At 50.9% G+C, this 16,224-nt stretch overlaps 1 protein-coding gene across 1 annotated transcript; it reads right to left on the bottom strand.

Moving 5' to 3' along the window:
• Positions 1-603: 603 nt before the first annotated feature.
• TCHP (trichoplein keratin filament binding) lies at positions 604-15,690 on the bottom strand. Its single transcript, XM_082700079.1, has 13 exons — positions 15,561-15,690; positions 13,928-14,121; positions 12,900-13,110; positions 12,261-12,317; positions 9,688-9,756; positions 8,828-9,001; positions 7,804-7,916; positions 7,560-7,626; positions 6,479-6,651; positions 5,613-5,694; positions 3,784-3,969; positions 3,073-3,216; positions 604-1,888 (listed from the first exon to the last, which is right to left on the bottom strand). Exons 2-13 carry the CDS (start codon positions 14,119-14,121, stop codon positions 1,856-1,858), a joined length of 1,503 nt encoding a protein of 500 aa, XP_082556205.1. The 5' UTR covers positions 15,561-15,690; the 3' UTR covers positions 604-1,855.
• Positions 15,691-16,224: the final 534 nt, after the last annotated feature.

The raw sequence follows: 16,224 nt of genomic DNA on the forward strand, positions 1-16,224 counted from the left end.
AACTGAACTTCATAGAAGAACCTGTGAAGAATAATCTAAAAAACACTAATTTTACAGGGCACAGAAAAAGGTGCTAGAAAAAACAGGAAAAAGAAAAAGGTGCTTAGAAACAACATGGCCAATATACATACATGACCAGAGAACAAACTACACATGAGAGAAGAGGACTCTGGGCTATGCTGGAAGCAGTAAGGCAAAGGAAGCTCGAAACTTAGAGACTATTATTTTGGTTTGAGTTTGGAGAGGAAGCATTTACATGAATTAGAAGATCAGCATCACAAAAAAGGCTTCAAAAACAAGAAATTTGAAAATAAGAAATAGTAAGATATTTACGTGCCTACTTACCAGGCATTCTGGCCACATCAAATCTATAGTGGAGCTAGTAATTCCCTGTGATTTACTTAAAAGAGGATCTAGTAAAAATAAGAGGGAGAGATACGACGATTTCCATAAGAAAAAACTGACATAGCCTAGAAAATGTGAGCAGTCCTAGGAAATATGCAAAGCTATAGGAGATGAGGATTAAGTCAGTACAAACCTTTCACTCTACAGGGCCCACTTGGCAACAATTACTAAAAGCGACAGTAACAAAGCCAGGAAGACTTGCTGTCACACCAGAACTTTATTTCACAATAAATGAACATCTGAACAGGGGAAGCGAATACAAGCAAGCATAATGAAAGTGGTGCTCAGGAGATCATAGCCAAAGAAATTCAAGACAAGAAAATGAAAAATATATCATTTGTTCTATAGAACAATGGATGTAGAAGGCAATGCAGCCCTTACACACAGGAGTTTTTCTAATAAACTCTGGTTTTTAATAACCTGGCATGTAGCTCTATAATTAGCTGTAATTTACTGAGACGTGCAATCTTAAATACAATATAATAAAACTGAAACCGCAGAGGAAGAATCTGAAAAAAAAAAAATACAAGTCATAAAAATATGATTATTGCTGCAGGGATCTTGTACTCCTTGCAGAGATCTTGTACTCCTGTCACATTGATAGAACAGTGGGAAGAGGAAGTTCTGGCCTATCTGGTTGAGTGTGATCTACTTCTTTCAGGCTAAGGGCTCCTTCCTCTGGGCACACACATCCCAGAAGGCTGCATGCTGCCAAGACCTTCCCAAGACACGAGAGGTCCAAAGTGTTAGCCAAAAGGTTAGCCACCCAAGTGGCCTTTTGAGGCTCCCTTCTGGGGCTCAGTAAATCCACGCTGGGATCACCCCACACAGGGCTCTCTATGGGAATTCTACCAAACGTTTCCTGAAGGAGGAAAGGCCCACTTCTTGCCACCTTTCCAGAAAGCATCTGTGGAGCACGTCAGACTGTCTCAGAGTTTCATAGCTTTTTTCTTCCAGAAAACAAGACATGATCCTTGGGGGACCACTAAATTAATAAACTCTGAAATAAACTGCATCAAGACTTACGAGTCTGTTCTCAACAGAATAATGAAATTAAAATAGCAAGTTTAAAAACTGAGAAACTTCTCCCAGAGAGACTCTTCACTGGAGGTTGACAATTAGCGTGAGGCAACAGGAAACCATATACCCTGCAATAGGACATACCCCACAGCTCCTAGCGCAGGTGCAGTCTAGGAGGGGACTGTGTGACAGCACTGTCAGCGTGTGACTACAGGAACCCCATCCTTGGATATGAAAGGCAGGAGGGGGCTTCCTGCTGGGTGCTGCCTACTCACAACACCTTCATCTGGTGAGGCCCTTGCTCTGTTTAACTGTGGACCCGAAGAGGCTCACTGAACCGAACATTCGACCGGAATGCGGTACAACTGTCTGGTGCCTGCTATTGAAGGCCTCAGCATCCCTTCTCTCTGGGCTTATGGTACCAATGGAGTCAGTTCCAAGCAATTCTGGGATGTCCATAGGGCTGAGGAAACAAAGAAAACACAAGTCTGAGAAGATCGGCAATCTCAGGAACACTGGGAATGAAGCCCAACTTAAATAAGAACTAAAAGCGCAGTATAAATAAATGGCTTTTTCATTTACAAGTGACAAAACTTTGACCCTAAGCCATAACTAAGGCATTTTATTTTTTTTAAAGATATTATTCATTTATTTGAGATAGAGAGAGAGAGAAAGAGAACAGGAGCAGGGGCGCAGAGGGAGAGGGAGAAGCAGACTCCCCACTGAGCAGGAAGCCCAATGTGGGACTCAATCCCAGGACCCCAGGATCATGACCTGAGCCGAAGGCAGCTGCTTAGCTGACAGAGCCTCCCAGGCGCCCCTATTCCTTTCTTAATAACACGTCCACAGGCACTCTGTGAAGCCTAGTCCCGGGGCACTCACTGATCCATAGTCAAGTGAGTTGAGAACATGTTGTTCCCTGCACCTCGAGAGCCCAAGCCAGTCAGGACAAAACAGTGTAGGTGTAGGACAAAACTGCTGCCAGTGTAGCACCTGCTCTACCTGCCTCGATGGCTTCTGAGAGTTATCTGACCATGAAGGAGCCAGTCTCGGTCCCACAGCACTTCAGAGTGCCAGGGGGACCAGAATGGCCATGGTACAGCAGCAGTGGGCTGACACTCTTGCTGGGCTGTCCCTTGGTTCCCGGTGCTCTAGCTGTCAACTCCCTGGGCAAAGCATGCCAGCCTCTGCTTCTCTGTGCGCCCTGTGGTGTCCTGCATAGGGGTGACTCAAGTACTTTGAGAGACAGGGAAAGAAGGAAGGAGAGGAGAAAGATCACAGAGTGGGGAGGGGGCAGGTAGAGGTGCTGAGAGGAAGGGAAACCTGGGCTCCACCATGTGCACAGCCAGGACCTGGCACCACTGCGCCGGGGCTCTCAGATGGCTCCCAGCCCCAGAGGGGGCCACATGGCCTGCAGCTCAGCACTCAGGACCCAAGCAAGACCATCTCAAGCCCAAATAAGAACTGGAAGAACCACATGTTAAGGTCCCCTACTGGCCAAGAAAGGGAGAAACTGAGGAGGAACGAGGAAGAACCGGCACTGGTTGGGAAATGGAGCCGAACACAGGGCTACAAACAGGCCTGGAATGGCAGAGGCCAGGCCGAGTGGTGGCTCAGCAGCGTGGCCCATCCCCTGCAGACTCCTACCTTGGGCCGGTAGCCCCGCTCGGCCATCATCTTCGCTTCCTGTTGTAGCAGGGTGTCACTGAGCTGCTCTGCCCGCCTCGCCTCCTCTTCTTCCTCCTCCTGCTGCTGGTTCTCTTCCCATGCCTGCAGCTGCCGCTGTGCAACCTGGCCACCGAGAGCACAGTCACCCAGGACAAGCTCCTGGGGTGGAGCCCTGCCTTGGATCACGAGGGGAAGCCCGTGGATCTGTGCCAGCTGGACAATCCCAGCTAAGGAACAGTGCTGGCGAGTGCCACAAGAAGGAAGGGCAATTATGAGACTGGAAAGACAAAAGCTCTGGGTGTGCCCATGTACTTAGATCATTCTGTGCTCCTATCAGGTCCCAAACTGAATAAACTGTGCCCCAGTGAGCCGAAGCCTAGCAGATGCAGACAGGAAAGAGAGAGGCTGGCCAGGCATGACAATCTTGCTCCCACACAAAGGACCTAGAGTAAAGCTGGAACTAATCAGGAGGGTTGGGGTTTCAGCTAGAAAGGAAAAGAGATGCACTGAGCCCATTAGTGTGAGCTTCTCGGACAAGGTCCTACTGCCAGGCCACGGAAGAAAGTCAAGGGTCTCAGCATCCCGTGCCACAGCGGGGAGGGGCCACAGCGAGGTCTGCTGCCTGTAGCTCACATCCTCCTAGCTGAGGCTGCCTCCCTCCATCACCCCCCCACCCCCAGCTGAGCCCACCTGGGCCTCCAGCTCCTGTTTCCTGGCTGATTTCAGTTCTTCACTCTCTTCTTTCTCACGGCGAGCTGACTCTCTTGCTTCTTCAAGATTTTTAATAAGTTGCTCCCTGTGTCTCAGGGACTCCTCCTGTGCTCGTCGGTTTTGTTCAAGCTTTTCTTGTATTTGTTGTTGTCTTCCTGTCAAAACCTACCCGCAGCGGGAAGGCAAAGAGCAGATTTTAGCGTGATGCTAACAGGTACCTGTTCTGCTAGCCCCAGCCTTGTCCTCAGTCTCAGGGCTGAATATGCCAGGTGAAACCAAGTCCAGATCATAGGAGTGGCCCACACAGTGTCAGCCCTGCCTCCCACCTGTCCCCACCACACACAAAATGCACACAGACTCTGTGGCAGGGAGAGACAGCTGGGCACCAACAAGGTTAGAGCGGATGGAGGTCCCTACCCAGGATAGAAAAACATAGCAACAAGGTTGTGAGTCTCACTATCCATCAGTTCTAGAAAAAGAAACAACAAGCCACGCAGATGACCAGAGATAGAGTCTGGGTCGCCCCCTCAACCTTTTGGATTTAAATGTACTGCTTAGAGTGCCAGAAACCTTCTGGGTTTGAGACCTGGCCTCACCACAGGGTAACATTCAGAGCATAGTCAGGCCTGGAGAACCAGGAACAGTGGGAAGCCACCTCCCACACCCAACAATTTTGCTCCCTGGCGGAGACACATAAGTGGCCACAACGAGGAGGAACATTTTTAATAAGAAAACAAAAGGTACTGCAGCATATGGGTAGTCCCAAAGTGAGAGAGCACCACTGGGAACCCGACTCCTCATGGATTCCAAAATGACAAGCAGAAAATTAATTTCCATTTTAAATCACTTTAACATCCTTTTTTTTTTTTTTTAAAGATAATTTATTTATTTGTCAGAGAAAGTGAGAGCACAGGCAGACAGAATGGCAGGCAGAGGCAGAGGGAGAAGCAGGCTCCCTGACGAGCAAGGAGCCTGATGTGGGACTCGATCCCAGGATGCTGGGATCGTAACCTGAGCCAAAGGCAGCCACTCAACCAACTGAGCCACCCAGGCGTCCCCACTTTAACTTTCAATACATGGATAACGAAGGCTTTTCTCTAAAAGATTTCCTTTTTTTAATTATGTGTTGTTGTTGTTTTTAATTACGGAATCTCTACCCACAATGTGGGGCTTGAACTCATGAGCCCAGGATTAAGAGGTGCACAGTCCACCAACTGAGCCAGCCAGGAACCCCTAAAAGATTTCCTTCTAATGGGGGTATTGCTCATGTGCATTCCTTAACTCCGACAAATAAAACAGCTATGTTCCTCTAAGAATCCACTTCTGGTTACACACGCCAAGAAAAAAATACCCTAAATATGGAAAACGGAAAGCCTTATGCACCAAGATGTTCACTGCAATGATTCTTGTAATGCCTCACAATTAGGGGAAGGGAAAAAAAAAAGAGTACCCCCAAGAAAGGAATAGAACACAAACTACAACACACGCATGTGATATAATATGCAGTTGTCAAAACAGCTCCAAGACATGACAGTATGTTAGAATGCTTGAAATCAAACAGCGTGGTATGAAGGAAAACACAGAGACACAGGTCATGCACAGAAACCCAAGTAGTCGAAGGAAACCAAGTAATGGTGACTGTAGGTGCCGGGGGTCTGAGTGACTTGGTATTTACTTCCTGTACTCACGAATTGTTTCCTACTAAGTTGATACTACTCTCATAACAACAATTCAAGTCTCTTTAAGATAACCAGAGAAACCTGCGTTCCAGAACATTTGGCAGGGTATGTGCTTGCAGCCGCGATTACCTCGCTCATCAGTCTGTCTCGGGCGCTCCTCTCCCGGGCCCACTCCGCCTCTCTCTTCTCCCACATCTCCTTGGCTTCCTCCCTGGGAACACAGAGCAGATGATAGCAGGCTCCTTGCCACCATCGATGGCAGAAGACCACAAAAGAACCCACAGGGCTCCGCACACACATCTCCTGTGGGGCCAACCTTCACAACAACTTCTGCACCCAACTCTCCACAGGTGACAATTACGAACAAGCTCCCGGATACTGTCCCTCCAGTAAGTGCTGTGGGCTGCCTGTCACGCTCCTGCCTCCTTAAAAAACACAACTGTGATGACCAGCACCCAGGTGACTGCAGCAGTCAGGACCCTGGCAGAGAGAGAGAGAGGAGTCCTGCTGTGCCTGAGCTCTGTCACCTTGCTCCTGAGGTCACTGCTGGCTCACATGAGAGATAAGCAGTGGGGGATGCGAGTCACCCTCCTTGAGTCCTGGGGATGTCAGGATTCAGTAAGATGAGGACTGGAAAGTGCTCTGCAGTGTCTGACCCACAATCTGTGCTTAGTAAATGTGACTTTTCAGTTGATTATTTCAATCTCCTAGATGAATTTTTAGGGTCCAGAACCATCTGTAGTATTAGCATCTCCACAGTTTATAATAATTTCCCATCAAATTTCTAAAATTTTAAATGAACAGACCCTTACTCTAAACCCTAATGATTTCTTCAGGGAAACACCCCCAGAAGCCAGGTCTGTTAGCAAACATGTGCTCCTCACTATGGACAGCTGAGCAAGGGCAGAGATTTTGGTCACAAGGGAGACCCCCGTGGTCCCTGTGCGGCTGTGAGGACCAGAGTAGAGGCTAGGAGTGTCAGTGCCACCTCTCACCTCAACAGCAGCTGCAGCTCTGCCTCCCGCTCCCTCTCCAGCTGCAGCTGCTCCTCGATGACCTGTTTCATCCATGCTGCGTCAGCCAGGGCCTGCTCCTTCTTGGCCAAGTGCATGCGCTGGTTCTCATCCTCCTTCTCGAGGAGCGCCTGCAGGATGTGCTTGTCCGCCTCCTGGAGGGTGGACGAGGAAGCACAGCGGGGGCAATGGGAGCTCTTCTGTGGCCCCAGCCTCCCACTCCCACAGCCCCTCCTTCCTGCACTCAGCACAGAGAGCAGACATTCCTGAGGCTTCCAAGGGTTCCGGAGAGAGAGATGGAAGAGTCAATAAAATCACTTAGGGACGGTTTTAAACAACACAGGAGCTTTCCCTTTCCAAGGGAGACCCCTCTGCCACCACACGCATGTCCCTGCCCTTGGACAGGCCTGGCAGCACAGCTTTCCAGAACACTGTTGGGCAACAGTCTCACTTCTGAGAACAGACTGGAGACCCAAAGGCACAGAGACCATGTGCACAAAATGCTCACTGCAGCCATGCTGTAAGAAGAAAGAACCACAAGCGACTGTGATGGAACGGGCTGTGATGCACACTGCTACAGTGGAGTGCTGTGCAGAGTGAGGGGGCTCTGGAGGTCCCGCAACGGGAAACACGCGCTGGATAAAAGCGGCGTGCCGGCCCAAGCACAGCACTGCTGCCACCCCTGGCCCAACTGACTGCTGCAGACCAGGTTGGAGGCAAGCAGGCTTGCTCATTCACTCTCCCCGTCTGCATCACTAGCAAGCCCACGGACAGCTAGTACAAAAGAACAAGTTCACTCCCAGTATGAGGTTTGCCATTAGGTAAATACGCTGAGGAATGCCACTTCAATTTTTAAAGAACCCCACTGCTCATCTCTCCGGGCATCCTGTCAATGTATCTGGGAGGAGACCACGGCAGACCCCTCTGGGGAGGGGCGGGGACTGTAGGGCTGAGCAAGGCGTAATCTCCCCCGGGGTCTTATTATGAGAGCACACCCAGCTACTGAGCAACAGAAAGCATCTTCCAAAGAGGGTGAAGAAATGCCAGGCTAACCCAGACTCACCAGTTCCTCTTGGATCTGCTGCGTACGCCGATTGAGCTGCTCATTATACTGATGTCTCAGAAAGCGTCTAGAAATGAACAAAACAGGGGCTGCCTTCAGTGTCTCATAAACAATTACTGGAGATCAGACAGCTGCTTACTACAGACTGTGTCCTCTCTGGTTTGGGATACCCATGCACGTCTGGGAGAGTGAGAGGCTCGCCCCCCTGGCCAGGGCAGCCAGTGGGGGCCTTGCTCACACACACCCCAGCTCTGCCTTCTGCCGGAAGGCTGCCACCTGCTTCCTCTCTTCCTCCAGCCTCTCCAGCTCCCACCGCTGCTTTAGCAGATTCTCTTGCTCCTTCTTCAGTTTGGTGGCCTGTGGTGACAATGACAGTTAAGTCCAGTTAAGGTCATCAGAATCAGAGCTCCCTTCATTCTTCATCTATATTTTCACCAAATGCAAGGCAACAGGGCTGGCCTGGCGGGGGGCAATCAGAAACCCCTCTCACCTCTGGGCTCTGAGCCCTGGGCCCAGCTCACTCATTTCCTACAAGAGCCTTTCCCGGGCCTGTGGACAAGGATGAGATCCATGTTCCATGCTGCCACAGGACCCTGCACTCGTCCACGCCTTACTGTAACTTAACCTGTCTCCCCCACCCAACACAGCTCCTGCCGTGAGGGCCAGAAGCTTTGCAGGCCAGGGCTGTTGGCCCTGCTCACAGCTGTTTCTGGAGCCCAGTGCAGTGCTTGGCATCAAGCAGATCATGGGCATTAAGGATCTGTTTCCTGAATCACTTGGGCCTGAGGAAGGACAGGCTTCCCCTCGTCTGAATGGGAAGACGCAGCCCAGGAATCTAGCTCAGAGCAACTGCATGCTCAAAGAGCCTCCTGAACTCCTGAACCAAATACCCTCACAGTTTATGCCTTGAGATCCCCAACCTGCTAGCTGAGGAGAGGTGTAGCTGTGTGCTAGAACATCAGACTAATTCAAGTCTACTTAGTGCCCTGGAAAATCCAAGTTCTAAGAAGGTCCTCACACAGCCACTCTGGAAACACACCTAAGAGAAGTACTCTCTCCATATCATGAACATTCTAGAATCTGGGCATACAACCTAGGAGGATGGAAAAACCACAGCTGGGAATACATGTGAAAAGGGAGAACCCAGCATTGTTGTATTTCTTAGATTCATCCCTTCCCCCGCATAGGACCTTCTCAGCACAGCTTTCTAAAATGCCATTTTCTAACGACAGGCAGCTGCTAGAGAGGAGCCAGGACCATGCCCTCACCTCCATCTCCTTCAGCTTCAGCTCCTCCATCTGCTCGAGCAGCGCCTCCGCCTGGAGTGTACCCTCCAACTGCCTCCTTTCCTCTTCTGCTTTCATCCGCTCCAGCGCTTCCCTTCGGACCCGTTCATACTCATTTTCATACCGTTTGTTCTCTTCCTCTTTGGTGGCTTCTTGCTACGTGGACCCAAAGGAACCCAGGTCAGTATCTGTAACGCGGCCAGCAAAGACCCAGGTCCCCACCACTGTTCCTCATTTGGATGTGTCTGCGCCAGAGTAAGTCATCATGCCACTTATCAGCTGCGTGACCCTGGGTGAGGAAGCACCTTCCTGGGCTGTTCTCATGGTGAGAAGCATGGGTGTGATGCTTCCCTCAGAGACAACACTGAGGAAAGACTCAGCACAGGGCCTGGCACAGAGGAGGGGCTCAAGAATGTTAGGGTTCCTTCCCCTTCCAAAAGCCAGCAAAATACTCTCCAAAATTAACCCAGAGACACAGCTGTGGGTTCACAGAGGTGTGGACTTTTGTTCCCAGAGAGGCTGCCGTAAGCCAAGGATGAGAGTTTACGATGCAAATTACATCAAAAGAGACAGCCAGCAACAACAGTGACCTTTAAGATGTGCATTCCACCTGCCAGTGGCCCACCCTGGTCCCCTGTGTGACTCTGCCCCTGGGAATGAGCACAACGGATTGTCGTATGTGTCAGAGCAACCGCCATTCGGTGTTAGCATGTTACATCAACTTTGATCAAGTCTATTCCTGGATCAGAGTCATTAACATCGAAAACAAGAAAACTTCAAGGCCCTGGAGACAGCATGCCCACCACAGCACGAAGGACTATTTCCCAAGCCATTTACCACACCTGTTTTTTTTCTTCTTCCTGCATTTTCCAAGAGTTTATCACATGCTCCTTGTGCAGAGCTGATTCAATCTGAGGGTGAGAAGGCAGAGAAAATGAACTTCCTCACTGGCTCACGTGACAGACGTATGCTGCAGGGTGCACAGGCAGTGGCCCTAAGTTCCCCACTCAAGGATGCAGGGAGGCCCAGGTACCTTACAGGGGAGCACAAGGGGACCCCAACATGGACAGTCCGAATGCCAGCCAGTTGGTGTTTACTGACTTAAAGGACTAGGCAGTTCTAAGCAAACCGTAAGAGTTGTAACAAAGGAGCACAAACTTTTCTCCTAGCACCCTGGGGGTTGAGCAGGAGCCGGGCAGTGGACACTGAAATGGAAACAGGATCTGAAAGACCACCTCTGGCTGCTCCAAAGTATGGAAGGCCTCAGGGCAGCAGGAGCTGGCTGAAGGACAGACTCAGCCTTCTGCCTGGCTCCTCAGAACTCCCTCTGCAGAGCTGGATAAACACCTACTCCTGTAGCAACAGATGCAACATATCTGGGGTAGTCAAGAAGAGATTTCGGGATGAGGGGGTAGCGCCTGGGTGGCTCAGTCGGTTAAGTGTCCCACTCTCCATCTCATTTCAGGCCCTGATCTCAGAGCCCTGCGTTCAAGCCCCATGTTGAGCTCTACACTGGGCGTGAAGCCTACTTCCAAAAAAAAAAAAGAGAGAGAAGAGATTTGGGTTTAAAGAATCTTTTGGCTCAGAAAATGAATTACAGCACTACCTAAAAGCTTTTATTGGGGAAACCATCAGAGAGAAAGAACCAGAGCGCAAGCAAAGGGAGAAGCAGGCAGAGGTAGAAGCAGGCCTCTTGCAGAACAAGGAGCCTGATGTGGGACTTGATCCCAGGACCCTGGGATCATGACCTGAGCTGAAGGCAGATGTTTAACTGATTAAGCCACCCAGGGTTCCCTAATTTGAGTGTCTAAATAAACATTTTTTAAATAAAGATTTTATTTATTTGTTTGACAGGGAGAGAGAGATCACAAGGGAGAGAGAGAGCAGCAGGAGGGGCGGTGGGGGAAGCAGGCTCCCCACCAAGCAGAGAGCCCGACATGGGGCTCAATCCCAGGACCCTAAGACCATGACCTGAGCCAAAGACAGAGGTTCAACCACTGAGCCACCCTAGTGCCCCATTTTTTTTTTTAAGATTTTATTTATTTATTTGACAGACAGAGATCACAAGTAGGCAGAGAGAGAGGGGGAAACAGGCTCCCTACTGAGCAGAGAGCCCAACGCGGGGCTCAATCCCAAAACCCTGGGATTATGACCCAAGCTGAAGGCAGAGGCTTTAATTCACTGAACCACCCAGGAGCCCCTAAATAAACATTTCTGAGTAAAAGATTTTGGAGCACCAACCTAAACCCTCAAATGGCCAAGGAAAGTCTTTTTTTTTTTTTTTTTTTAAGATTCTATTTATTTATTTGACAGACAGAGATCACAAGTAGGCAGAGAGAGAGGAGGAAGCAGGCTCCCTGCTGAGCAGAGCCCAATTCGGGGCTCGATCTCAGGACCCTGGCATCATGACCCGAGCTGAAGGCAGAGGCTTTAACCCACCGAGCCACCCAGGCGCCCCAGGAAAGTCTTAGTGCTTACTGTATAAAACTCCAAACCACCAAATTACTCCATTACTTAGTAACTAGCAATTTCCAAATATAATTAGGAATAAATAAACTCATCCCACCAAAGAAAGACACAAAGTTTAAGTTGAAATAAATTACTGACAACATCACGGGTCATCTTCCTCTAGCCCAGTCTCTGTGGAAGGGTGCCGCTCAAGCCAGACCAGCCCTCCCTTGCTCCCAGATCTCATCCATTGTCCTCCTTTCTCCTGCCACCCCAATCTGGCCTCCACCACCACTTCCCTGGCTTCACCCCTTCCTGCTGACTTCCACGGTGCTACCAAAGCTACTGTTCCCCAAAATGCAGCTGGGTCCTGCTGTACCCCTGCTTAAGATCATCCAGGTGCTCTCCATGCTTCCAGGAGAAGGCCACACAAGGCTGGCCGGGGTCTGGGCCCACCTGCCTCACCAGCCTCATTTCCTGCAGTCCCCCTTCCCTCTCTGATGGTGCAACCTCCCAGCCACTGTTGCTCTGTGGACTCACTCAGGCCTGATCCTCGCTCAGCTGCCTCAATCTGGAATGTCCTTTCCTCACCTCCACACCATCAGGTAAAAGCCCATGTCCTTCCAAACTTCACCCCAGCAACTCCTCTGAGATGTGTCTCTGACCCCCATCTTTCTGGGCCTGCCCAGCCCACTGCAATCTGCACTGTAACGAGCTGCCCACTGTCTCCTGAACTGGGCAGCAAGCTCTTGAAGACTGGGGACCCCACCTAATCTCCACATGCCCAGGGGCTAAACCAGGCAGCGAATGTTCAGTAAGCGCTGGCTCAAGACCAAACGAACCAGATCGGCCTGGTGCATTTTTCAGGTGGCTGTTCTCTCCTGTTTCACCCCCAGAAAGAGATGCAAGTTGAAAAATAAGAAGGGAAACATGATTTCATCTACTGAGGCAAATCAAAGGTTTTCACCTCTCGAAGTCTGGGGTGGTTCTTTTTCCAGTGTTCATATAAAAGTTGTTCAGCAATCTGTCAAGAAAACACAAAGCCTCATGTCACTTCTCAAATCCATTCGCATTTTGGATAACCCCCAGCAGAAGTCAGCTCGGGCTGAGCGCCCGGGCTTGCTGTCACCGCACCTGCCCTTCAGACCACCTGCCCACCGTGCACCCCTGGCTCTGGGAGACACCAGAACAGAACCAGACAAGCCTGACAAATGACTGCCACATGGTGATGGAAGGATGCCAAGATCTGATGCTACAGATGGGTCCCAGATGTGACAGATCCGTTGCAAAAGATAGAGCAGGCTTCAATACACAGACTGGGGCTCACCATTCCCCACAAGTACTGCCAAGCCTCTGCAGGACCACGGGACTGGAATAAAGGCAATGGACTCAGAGCTCATGATTTAAGGGGCCAAAGAGAATAGAAGTGATTCATGAGAAACACACGTGAAGAACAACATAGCACAAACCCCTTGCCCCGTAGGCTCTGACATTAACGGCAGGATCATCAGACTAGAGTGCCCAGAGGCAGCCCCCACATAAGCTGCACTGACCGGCTAGGGACACTCCCACTCTCCTAGGCTCCTAAGGGACTAGAAGACGTTACCAGTTTCCTCTGCTCTTCTCGGGCGGACTTCAGATTGCCATGCCGCTCCCGGATCCTTCCCTCCTGCAAATCCATGCTTAGCCGCAGTGCCTCCAGCTCTCTGGCGAGCAGGTCCTGCTCCTCCAGCAGCAGCTGCCTGAGTCTGTCCCGCCTGCATTCCAGCTGCTTCCTCTTCTCCTCCTTCAACTTCTCTCTCTGATAGGCATACATGCTGGGGGTAGAAGGAGCCCTCCCTACATCAGTCATGTGACAGCCACCCGCGGCAGGCTCTGCTCTGCTGTGTGGCCAAAGAGGCTAAGATGGACGTGACGTGGTGACCCAGGAAAGTGTCAGCAGGTCACAGAACGCTATGCATAACAGCAGCTTGGTTTCGCAATAAGGAAGTGTACAGTGGTCTCCCATATGCACACAGTCATAGTAGTAGCTAACACTTGAGCAATTACCATGTACCAGGTACTAGATACATGGATGGCTTCCTATTCACCATAAATCCTAAAAAGTGGATTCTGTTGTAGCCCCACATCACAGAGGAGGAAACAAGGTTCATTTACACAGCAAGTGACACAGTCAGGATTTCCATCTAGATTTGTCTAACTCCAAAGCCTACGCTTTTACTTTCCATGTTTTTTACATTTATTTCTGTAACAATGGGTGTGTTTGTGTGTGTGTGTGTGTGTGTAATTTATACACACACACAGCTGGGGAAAAGTACGGGAGGATCTGCATCAGACTGTTAACTGTGGTTCTCTCTGGGGATAAAGGGTCACCCGGAGACTCCCAGATTCTACATATATTTCTTATTGTTTTCTCTTTTTCAATGCAAATATATTATTTCACTGATGATCTTTCTTTTCAGTTTTCAACTGGAAACACATGACCATGCAGGGAACCTATGCCATCCAGCAAATTCCTCCAGAAAACGTGCTGTTAAGCCACTCCCTCACCCCCACCCCCTGGGTTCTTAAAGCCACACACCCTGACCAACAAGTGGCTTCCCGCCTCTGTCCCCCTAAAGTCACTGTAGTTACCTCCGCTGGTAGGAGGTCTTGGAGCTCCATTCAGCCTGTTTGAAGCTACAGATATCAGACATCCTGAAGTAGCGGCTGTTCTGGTCCCACTGTTGCCGAAGCCGGGCCTCCTGCTCTCGGTGTCGCTGTCGGGCCATCTGCTGGTCCAGAAGCCTCCGGCTGCACCAGTAAGAGGGCAACGTGGGGAGTGCCATCTGAGGAGAATGGCAATGGTAGGAAAATGAGCCTGCTGCAGCCCCCTAATGAGTGGTCTTCACCTCTTGGCTGCCCCCGGAATCACCCTACTCCAGACCAATGGTATCAAAAAGTCTTAGTGCAGGCCCCCAGGCAGCAGCATTTATCAAATGCTTTGCAAATCATCACTTTAAATAAGCCTGGACTGTACCCAGCTGTGAGCCAGACACCATCGAGGATGCTGCAGATGAAGGCAGGGAACCCGTCCTAGCAATGCTGGTCCAAACACTTGGGGACTTCAACGCTCCTCACAAAGTAACAGGGATAATGATTTCAGGAACACATATATGTGCCAAACTATTTTTTATTGTTAAAATCACTCCATTATTTGGCAGGTGAGCAAACTCAAGCTCAAAATGGTGACTGGGTGGCTCAGTGGGTTAAGCCTCTGCTTCCACTCAGGTGGTGATCTCAGGGTACTGGGATTGAGTCCAGCGTCCCGCTCTCTGCCCAGCGGGGAGCCTGCTTCCCTCTCTCTCTCTGCCTGCCTCTCTGCCTACTTGTGATCTTTCCCTGTGTCGAATAAATAAATTAAATCTTTAAAAAAATAAATAAAATTTAAAAACAAAACAAAATGGTGAAGTGGCTTGCCCAGGATCACAGAGCTAGGAAGCAGAGGAAATGAAAAGACCGGGATCCTATTTCATGACAGTGTCAAACCAAGGCCTGGGCTCTGTAGACAGCAAGAGGCTGCCTGTGGGGACCAACGTGCCCTGGCTCTGGCAACCCCCAGGGAGCGTCCCAGACCAGCGGTCACAGCTGGAAGTGTTCTGGATTGGCATGAAGGACACATCCCTCAACTTACAGATGGAGAAACTGAGACCCAGAGAGGAATCGAACCGAGCAAAATGGGAACACAACGGAGACTTGAAAGCTGAGAGCAGTCTCACTCTAGGCACCTCCTTCCCTAAGCCCAGAGCTGCCAAGATGGGCAGGGTCTACACAGTGCTTGGCTACGACGGTGCTTACGGAACGTCTGTTGAATAGGCGGATAGGTCTGGGTCCAGGCCAAGCCTCAGACTCGGTGCTCAGAGCTGGGGGAAAATAATCCACATCTATGGGCCAAGTTTAGCCTGCGGCTGCCAGTTCACAACCTGTCTAGGAACTGTGGCAAGGTTCACCTAAATTTTTCCTTGCCCTGTAAGCCGCCCGCGGAAAAGTTTTGCACCAAAAATCAAGAAACGAGACTCCGGTCCCAGATAGGTCCCATCCTTCACACAGCCCCAACGTCCACAGACGACAAACGGGGTTGCAGAGCAAGGCGTCGGACCCAGAGCGCGCAGGGACTGCGGGTCCCCGGACGCCAGCCGCGGTTCCCGCCAGCGCGTGGCCACTGCGGCGGGGCTCCCCGAGTCCCGACCCCCACGCCGGCTCTGGCCGAGCCCGTCCTCCGACTCACGTTCCTCCGCGCCCTGGAACTTCCGGAAAGTGCCCCCACTAAGCTCCTGCATGCCCCAACCAGGGCCAGCAAGTCCCGCCCGGCCGCGCTGCACCAACGCCCGCCGTTTCCCCGCTCGTTGCCCGTGGCAACGGACGGACGACGGGGTGCCGCAAGGGCCAAGCCGCCTCCAGCGCGATACCGAACGCGCGGAGAGAAAGGAGGCTGCGTTTTTTTTTTTTCCTCTGGCGCCCTCTCGTGGGAGGCGGGAGATCAATCCCAAACGTCGCTCGTCCCGGAAACCGGGAAAGATGAAGGTAAGGGAATCCTCACTACTCCGCAAAAATCAGAACGATGGTTACCTGTGTGTTGAAGGTGAGGGTTGCCCGGGGTGGAGGGTTGGGAGGTGGGGAGAAGGTCAGGGGAACAAGTCAGTGGTTCTCAAGCCTGGCTGCACGCGAGAATCACTTGGGGAGGTCTTAAAAGTCCAGGTGCCTTTAAAGAAGACAAAATAAATAAATCCAGATGTTGGGGCGCCTGGGTGGCTCAGTGGGTTAAAGCCTCTGCCTTTGGCTCAGGTCATGATCCCAGGGTCCTGAGATCGAGCCCCGCATCGGGTTCTCTGTTCAGCGGGGAGCCTGCTTACCTTCCTCTCTCTCTGCCTGCCTCTCTGCCTACTTGTGAT

Source organism: Mustela nivalis (genome assembly GCF_964662115.1).
Source record: "Mustela nivalis genome assembly, chromosome: 14".
NCBI classification, from domain to species: Eukaryota; Metazoa; Chordata; class Mammalia; order Carnivora; family Mustelidae; genus Mustela; species Mustela nivalis.

What these genes read in the sequence shown, in the direction of transcription:
- TCHP (XM_082700079.1), bottom strand. Translation starts at nt 14,121, where the DNA reads ATGGCACTCCCCACGTTGCCCTCTTACTGGTGCAGCCGGAGGCTTCTG. An exon ending in AAGACCTCCTACCAGCGGAG is followed by an intron (nt 13,111 to 13,927) that starts GTAACTACAGTG and finishes TTCTACCCCCAG; the next exon opens with CATGTATGCCTATCAGAGAG. An exon ending in AGCGGGGCTACCGGCCCAAG is followed by an intron (nt 1,889 to 3,072) that starts GTAGGAGTCTGC and finishes TTGTTTCCTCAG; the next exon opens with CCCTATGGACATCCCAGAAT.